At 36.5% G+C, this 9,043-nt stretch overlaps 1 protein-coding gene and 2 non-coding genes across 4 annotated transcripts in view; 1 reads left to right on the top strand and 2 right to left on the bottom strand.

Annotated features, from left to right (window-relative positions):
• Positions 1 to 1,597: 1,597 nt before the first annotated feature.
• On the bottom strand, positions 1,598 to 1,670 carry TRNAK-UUU (transfer RNA lysine (anticodon UUU)). The gene has a single exon. It is a non-coding gene; the product is annotated as a tRNA-Lys (tRNA).
• Positions 1,671 to 4,399: 2,729 nt separating this feature from the next.
• Positions 4,400 to 9,043, bottom strand: part of LOC150092182 (lysosomal cholesterol signaling protein-like) — a 42,536-nt gene continuing 37,892 nt past the window's right edge. For both annotated transcript variants that reach the window (XM_090415247.1, XM_090415248.1), the window contains exon 16: positions 4,400 to 4,583. In XM_090415247.1, the coding sequence (XP_090271373.1) occupies positions 4,491 to 4,583 (93 nt within the window). In that variant the 3' untranslated portion in view covers positions 4,400 to 4,490. The remainder of the gene's footprint in view (positions 4,584 to 9,043) is intronic.
• LOC150092183 (U2 spliceosomal RNA) lies at positions 5,266 to 5,462 on the top strand. The gene has a single exon (XR_016550612.1). It is a non-coding gene; the product is annotated as a U2 spliceosomal RNA (small nuclear RNA).

The following is a 9,043-nucleotide window of genomic DNA, read 5'->3' as shown; positions in this document are numbered from 1 at the left end:
TACTTCTAATAAAAAAAAAACTATATTACAATCTAACTTTCAATATTAGAGAATTTCTTATCCGGTTACATAGATTAAATCTCTTAATAAGAACTCATTTTTCTCTCACCAACTGGATAGCGCAGTTGTAATTAGCTGAAAATTTTAAGAATTCATTGCATAACAATAGTGGATTGGTCCAAGGAAGCAGCAATAGATGGCAGCACGAGTTCTTTCCCATTCTGTTGTATTAAGATAAATTTTAAAAAAATATGAATTTATTTCAGAGAATAAAAATATTTTAAAAAATGCATGCTGGTAAAGATAGTTAACATTCTTTTCTTTACAAAGTTTTATTCAGGATATTTAGTGTAAATATAATCTGAAACCGACCTTATGCTTTCAAGTAAGTAGAGAAATTCTTACAAAAATAGCGAAAATTCTTTGCTTTTAAATAAGACTAAATTAAGCTGCTCGTTTAGTATTCTGGTGAAAGTATCAAATCACTATCTTTTTGTATACATGCATTGTTAAGAATAGTTATCTATGATTAAGGTTTGGGAGGAACTCGACGATTCTAAATATCGAGAAAAAAAAAACATAAATTATATTTTTGATAAATAATATTATTATTTTGTAAATAATTTACATTTGTAAATAAATTTTAATTGGTGATATATATTATTTAATATTTCATTCAGGAAAATGGGCTTTAAAAAAGCAACCATTTCAAATACATTTTTATTTCTGTTCATAAAGAACATTTTGTTTTTATTTCATAAATAAAATTTAAGAAAAAAAACGCCTTCAGAGATGTCTAACAATTTAGAACTTTCGTTCAAAAATTTGTTGCAATTGAGAATGTTCTTTGAGATTGTAATGTTGGTTGAATCGTTAATTCAATGATTATTGACATTTTTCTTCATTCGCCTCAACAATATTTTCTTCAGAATTTTTCTTGTTTTCGTTACGTACTTTCACTCACTCACTCACTCACACACACACACACACACACACACACAAAATCTCATCACTATTTCTGTTGCCAAATCTAAGATCAATCTTCGTGGTATATCCACGTTTATAAGACATCCCAAAAGAGCTTCCAGGTCAATATTTCTGCACTTTGTTATTCGACTTTCCATTTTACGTAACGATTGTTCTCAGCCTACGCCACATTGAGTTTTCGAAGGGAAATACGCTAATACTTTTTATCCCCATAGGAAAAATATCGTTGGATCAACTGGCCGTAAGCAGGTGACCCATCTGCCTGTCCCCAGTACGATCATGGTCAACTGAGATCGTATCATTTATGCCTTAATCATAAAATACATTAGGCTAAAGTATGATGTCAGAAAAGACAGCTGTTGATGAAAAATGAAAGCCTTGACTTACATGATTACTAAGGCAAATAGTGTAACTTAGTATATTTTTCGTATTGTTTTGTCTTGTACGTTGATGTACAAGATAGAAGATACAATTCCATCTCATGATAATTAAAAATGTTAAGAAATATTTTTGCGATGCAGTTCGTCTTTGGATTTAATTGTATGCAGTAATCTTTGAAAATTAAAAATAAAATAAAAGTTTGGAATAATGAGGGGAAAAAAATTCACCTCGCCCGAACAGGGACTTGAACCCTGGACCCTTAGGTTAAAAGCCTAATGCTCTACCGACTGAGCCATCCGGGCATCTGACCGCTTTATAAGTCTAAATTATTCTTAATGTTTTTCTTGCCTCTAGGTAGAGGATTTAATTTATTTATTTATTATTATTATTTGACACCTCCAGGGAGTCCAAAGACTCATCGAGGGAGAGTGTGCCAACAACATCGAACGATTGGATCCCTTCCAACTACTAACCGCGCTCAAACTTACTTAACTGAGCCATTAGTAGCAGAGTCTCTGCCAATCGACCAACCTTATACCATATTTAGTTTTCAAGTTTGTTAAGAGAAAATTAGCTACCTAACATGGTGAGTGGGTTGGGAAGAACTCGTTAAAACTCTTTATTCCCCATATAGGAAATGTGTCATTTCCTATGAGGAATATCATCATTCCAACTGTCTAGTTTTGATAGGCTCAGTAATGTTATGCGGGTGTTTCAGTTGGATGGGGTTTGGTCCATTGATTTCTTCCAGGCTGATTTCCACAAAGCAACTTTGAAGCTTTGGACTAGCCGGCTCACAACAGTCCAGATCAGAACCCCCATCAAATATAAAGCGAAATAAGATTACATATATATTAAATCCAAATTTCCCTATTGCCTGCAAGAATTAAAGATATGATGGTTAATTCAGCATTACTAGTAAAGATAAGCAAACAGTAAAAATTGACGTTACAGAACGTGGTCTCGGAGTTGTTGATTTAGATCAAGTATCTAGTCCGGGTACTCCGACCGGAAAAATCCTATGATTAAAGTGCATTACGGACAATATCACTTGCTTGAAATGAATCTTACGTCACTTCCTTTTCACATTCATGTACCACATGATTTGTGGTACATGAATGTGATTAATTAAGCAAGTAAGGAATGTGAAATTAATACTTACCAAAAGTGTCTGATAGCAAATTTAAATGCTGTTTATCTGTTCAATGAAATACTTATATGTATGTACTTGTTATACATACACCAGGCCTTAATACTAGACTTTTATGGTTAATAAGTAAATGAAGTATTTCAGGCACAGAACTGTATTTAACCATGACTTCGATCTCTATACATTTATCCCCCCCCCCGGACCATTTTTTTTTTTTGATTACAAGAAACTTCGAAGAGGAAGGTTTACTGTCTTAACTGTTTCGCTCTTCAAACAGTGGACTCATTGAAGAAATATTTTATCAAACAGCAAATTCCAAATAACCAACGTTGCGAACTCCGACAGTACTCCGTTGCAAGCAAATGTTATTCAAACTACGTATTAGTTTTTATTTGGCGATTGTTGGCTAAATGGGTAGCTCTTCCGTCCGCTCACTGTGTGCGTGTGTGTGTGTGTGTGGGGGGGGGGTTCCGTTGCGTACGCAGTAGCGTAGCTAGAGCTGTTGCCGCCCGAGACGGTCCCTGAGTTTGCCGCCCCTCTCAATACACACCAAATACTACAAAAGGTCAAAACGACGTATAGGGAAATAAATTAAAACATTATTTTTATTTCTGAAGTAAAACTTTAATTCCAACATTCTAAAATGTTATTTTTCTTGCTTTTCTGTTAGCAAAATCGTCGATGACATTGGCGAAGTCCATTTCATAGTAATGTAGGTAATTCTTAATCAATTTTATTTAGAAAAACTCTTCTCACAACTAGCAACACTTACAGCAATTGTGGGGAAAATTCGAAGTAGTATTACAATATTTAGAACTGAGTTCTCGAGACTGTATTTTAGAATTAACTGCAAAAGTTCAAAAAGGTTCAAAGTGCCGCCCGGGGTGGACCCCCCCCCCTAGCTACGCCACTGTGCGTACGTAATGTTCTCGAATGTCTTTCGGTGAAAGGTGAATTAAGCTCTCTCTCAATAAACTCAGGTTTAACACTGATATCAAGGTTCCGCTGATCGAATTCTTAGAGGACCATCTGACCTCAAAAATTCTGTTTGAGGCCAGACAATAGGATTACTCCCGCACACCAAGCGGTCGCACTTTTAATAAAGTAAGTGTGCGTGTCCAATTTCCTTTTAAAAAAACTCTTTCAGAGATTCCTGATCAGCCATCGTCTAGTTTCCATAGCATTTACGGTATTCGTGTCACATGTCTTTCTGGCCTCTTGATTTCGAGCTTGCACACCAGCATTCTGAGTCCCCCTATGCCAGCGGCTGAATTATGAGAATGACGGTGTCGGCCGATTGAAAAACACTGTAGTCTACTTGTTGGGATTAGTTGCTATCTGTCCCTTCTCTATTGTGTTTCCATCTGTAAACAGTTAAGCAGAATCATCCATGATTTACCTTTTTCAAATAGCGTCCTTTCACGATTTCTCCTTGGAAGCCCAACGAATTCCATTTTTACCTCAAAAACGAACCACAAACACACGTTTTCCTAATACTTTCAAAATAGTAGGTGTGATTTACAAAACTCTAATGAAGTTGCCGGTATATATTCAACTGCGTATTCTTACCTGCGCAATGCCTACTTGACAAATAGGAAACTTAATTCGATGAATTTTTTATCAACGTTAGATTCAGCAGTGCGTGGGCAAGTAATGTGCTTGCTACATTTATTATTTAGAAAAGTAAGTCGGATTTCTGCTGTGTTGTAACATAATTCAAACTCAAATAGAAAATGCCGATGATGCTGCATTGGAAGCCATCGTGAAGTATTAATTCATCAGTATTATTGAGATTAGTAATAATTTATCCTAAATGAAGTATTTTCATGTTAATTTATGTGTATTTAATTCCACTTCATGCGTAGTCTTAGGAAATAAATTCTAAGAACAGGTTTTGGATTTTTCAACACATTTTTTCCATTCGTATCGCGATTATGAAATTCTTAAAATTCAATAAGAATTACCACAATAGTCAAAACGAAATTTTTTCGCTACCAAACCTTTTCTTCACTGAAATGCAGAGGGAGTGCAAGTCAATACCAAACAGAAGGAAGTTCCAGAATCCCTGTAAATATTTAAACAATTTAAGCATCATTACATTTAAATTTACACATCTAATTTTACACATTTAATTTAAACAACAGTAAAAGCTAAGTAAAAAGTATATGACGTTTTTACTCTTGAGTCATGCTTGCAACAGAGGTTTCAAGTTAAAACTATTACGTCATCACACTGGTCACGCACGCGCAGTTTGCGGAAGTTTCGAAATGATCCTCGCATAAAGTAGGACAACATTTTTATATGAATTATTGTTTTGTTAAATTATTTAATGCAATTTTATAGTTTTGGATATTAATTTATATTTTCCTGCATTTCATCATAAACGACTTATATTAAATTTAAAAAACGCTGCTAACAACTGCGGAGAATGGAAGACATTAACTTTTACACACTTCCGTCTGCAAATGGCATATACTGTGGACGGGACCAACACTCCATTTGACGAGAAGGAATACAAATTATTTAAATCAAATTAATAGCAGAGAAATTAATATATAGTTATGTCTCAAACTTATGTAAGTAGTTATGTTCTATATAATTTTATATGATTCTTTTGTAAATGATGTGAATTTTCTAGATAACTTATTTTTAAATAAGGACACCTCATTTTTATTTGAATATGAATACTTAAATATTTTCTAAAAAAAAAAAGTATCTGTCTATCTGTCTAAAAATCGGATTTTTCTCTATGGTCTCGGCCTTTTGGCTTAGATCAAGTGTGTAGTTTTCTGTTCTTAACCGTTAATATCGGTGCGAATCCCATCGGGTTTCACGATTCACGATAATTAACTGGAAATTTACAGAACTTCGTAAACTCCGAACTGGGGAAATATCAAACACTTGGTGGTGGGAATAGTTAGGCTCCCCCATCTGATTATGCCCTCCATTCTGCCGCGTGTGCATACCCTCGGAATTGAGGTTGACGCCACAATACCGGCAAGGGCGATGGCGAAAGCTATCATAGACTGTGTCGTCGCAGAGAACATTTTTGGATTTACCCCTTATGGGGGAGGAAGATACCAGGTAGTGACCAAAAATATGGAGACCAGAGAAAAGCTTCTCAAAGGGTTTGACTGTGGTAAAGTAAAAGTATCTCCCTTCATGGTTGGGAGCATCCTGAGAATCCTTAAGATACCACGATTTCCCCTAGAATATGCAGAGAACAACGATATAATTCACAGCGTATTCTCTAAGTGGGGAGTTGTACGGGAAATCCAGGTTCACAATGACGCAGACAATCCTGAGTGGAAGTCAGGGAAAGTAACTATCTCTCTTGAAATGAGGACCGAAGTTCCTAACTTTGTCCTCATAGGATCTGCCCGGGTAATGGTAAATTACCCAGGCGTCAAAAAGCAGTGCTTTAGATGTAGTGCCTTCAATCATCTTGGGGCAGACTGCCCTCGCATAAAATGCAAGAACTGCCTAAAAATTGGCCACAACCAAGAAAAATGTGAGGCAGCTTGTTTGAAATGTGGGGTCACTGACCACAAAGTCGACACCTGCCCATCCAGAACCCTCGCAGAGAGGATGGGTGGTGCAGTCACATCAGCAACAAAACCAAGTAATGAAAAGGTCACAACACAGGAAGAGTTTCCGCCTCTTGAGGCCACTCCTAATCATGCCGCCATGTCTAAGACAACGAAAAGGTCCCGTAAGGGAGGGAAACCTACCAGAATTGCAGAGACCAGCCATACGATCCCAACAGAAGAGACTGACAATGCAGAAACCATCATGGTAACTCCCACGGACGAAAGCGAAGCTACCACTGCCAATATAGACATCGCCAATTCAGATACAGTAGAAGAAGCTGAAGTAGAGATGGAGACGAACACCAATACTTCCAAACGGCCATTAAGTCCGCAGGAAGAAGAGCTGACAAATCTCAAAACAGCAAAAGTATCTGAAACCGAACACCCAGAAGTCCCTCATGCAAAAGCAGGGGAGACTCTAAAACATCTCCTTAGAGGTATGCCCGGGGTGGCAGAAAAGTTTAAAGAGGCAATAGATAAAGTAGGAGAACCTGAACTCCTCCTCATACGGACCCGACATCGTCAGTGCAAAATGGGGTGACCTCTTCGTTGATGACATCAGCAAAATCACCCCTGAGCAAGTAGAGGTAGCCCTGGATATAGACGAGGAGGCAGCTTCGGCGTTCTTCATAGCTCTCTGCAAACTAGACATGGCCAAGGGAAGTGAGGTGGCCAAAAGAATAATAACTGCCCACAACAAAAGAAAGACACAGTAACCACCTTGTGGGGTTTCTGTACACAGCTTCACCGGTTTCAGCTATCACAGGTGGGGGAGGACCTGAGAACCCGAGCGGCGAAGACTTACAGCGAGGCGGTGCAGTTCCTTGTGAGCTGCATCACTCGGGCCAGATCCTTCCTCCACCTCTAAGTTTACCTTTCAATTTTTGCTTTTCTTTGTACTTTTTTTGTTTGTTTTGTTACATGTTTCCTTTTTAGGATTTTTCCTTTTTGTAAAGTGAAAAATCAACGACCGTTTTAGAAACGCCCCTGGGGGGCAAACAGCTAAAACAGGTCAACTGAGGCCTCTTTAACCTACTCTACCACTATGCACTCTATCTTTATTTCCTCTCCTACTATCTGCTGACTCTCAGCCTATCTTACTCTACAGGCCGATGATGAAGATTTGTTGAACTCTAAAAAAAAAAAAAAAAAAAAAAAAGATGTTAGCGAATATGTATTCGCTTTAAAAAAATAATTTAACATAATTCAGTGAACTTCTATTAGAAAAAAAAAATCTGAATTTTAAAATAAAGTTACATATTACGGATCAGTTGAATCTGTAGTGCGTATATTTATAAGTGAAACAGATGGTGGGATTACTCAATGGGCGAAATTTCCATTCGTAACTTTATATTGATGTTGATTTACTCAGTACGTTGTTTGGAATAAGACTCTTCAGGCAAAAGCTACTGTAACTCATTCTTAAGAGCCAACGTGTCTTTGAAGAATTAGGAAACACATGGACAATCCAGCGTAGGATAATCCAGACACGAGTTGCATTTGCAGTGATTTAAAAATGATCTTTCTACAATTATGCACATCCTGCAGATATGTCCAAAAAGCTTAAGTTTCGTTCGAATCATTTTCTACATTAGATTGCCTTTGCAGTTTATTTTTATATACAGTTTCTTATTCGTTGTCTTTTGCATCAATACAGTTCGTAGAATTTCCTTATCACATGTTCTTTCAAATCTTCTTACAGAGTCCGACCATTACCCATGTCTCGCAACCACAGAGAGCACATTTGAATATTTGAAAGATCCTTATTTAGGAGACGTGGATATTCTAGAAGGCGCAGGTCGGAAGTGACGTTATCTTTGTGGTAATTTGGCATCAGGGACGAATGCTGGTCTTGAAATTCACGCTTGCTCTTGTTATCATTCAGGGAGTGAGAATTGTGATTGAAGTCTGATTAACGGAATAATGAATTACTGACCATTTAAAACTACGTACAGGTAACCCTCGTATAACGCGGATGTTAGGTTCCACAGAAATGTCGCGTTATATAAATCACGTTATGCGAGTCTCAGACCACATAGAAAAAGTAGGGTTATGTTCCGAAATCGTTTTTTTTTTTAAATTATATAAACAACAATAACATATCCAACAAAAACATATTTTTATTTAATTCAGGTAATTCGTGTATTAAGAAAACATAAACTATGAAAAAATACAAAGTATAAAAATTACAAATTGTACTTAAACTTCATTGCACATAATGCATAAATGTTTTAGGCAAAATAAAATAGCGCATATTTTAATCTTTCACAGCACGAGGATTTGAGGATTGGTTAATAAACACTGGTTTTGTCATGTAATCACCTGGTGCATTACTACAAAACAGTAGAGTAATTCTATCTTTGGAAACTTTGAATCCAGGAGCTGATCTTTCATTTTTCGAAATATAGGTGCGTTTCTGCACTTTTTTCCAATATAACCCGGATTCATCCGCATTGATCACCTGGTCTGCACTATAAATATTTATAAAGTATGAGCGTTTTTTTTGTTTAATAAGATTTCCATCCATAGGAATTTTATTTTGAGGTGCAATTTTCTATCGAAATCATTAGAGATTTTTCCATTGGAATATCGCGTACACGAGCAACGCGCGCTTTGCACTTATCGTTGACCTATCAATAAACACTTTCTCGGAGTTCATGTTCATTTTGTTTGATTGTTCGAATTGTTGATTCATTTAAATTCAAAGTCCCTGCAAAAACTCCTGGTTTTTCTCCATTTTTCAACCGATCCGAGATTTTGAATATTTTTCTTCGAGAGAAATTAATTTTGTTTTCAACGTTGGTTTTTCCCTTTCGTTGCAGTTTGTGGCCATTACTATAAAAATAATTTTTTACACAAAAAAGCAAGCATTACATATTGTATGTAACCTACCAGATAATAGTGCTCAGCTTGAGATGAACACACTTGTGATTTT

This window comes from Typopeltis vanoorti, unplaced genomic scaffold (assembly GCF_054136105.1).
Source record: "Typopeltis vanoorti isolate ZY-2024b unplaced genomic scaffold, IOZ_Tvanoo_1.0 HiC_scaffold_24, whole genome shotgun sequence".
Lineage (NCBI taxonomy): Eukaryota > Metazoa > Arthropoda > Arachnida > Uropygi > Thelyphonidae > Typopeltis > Typopeltis vanoorti.
This window is presented reverse-complemented; position numbering and strand designations above follow the sequence as displayed.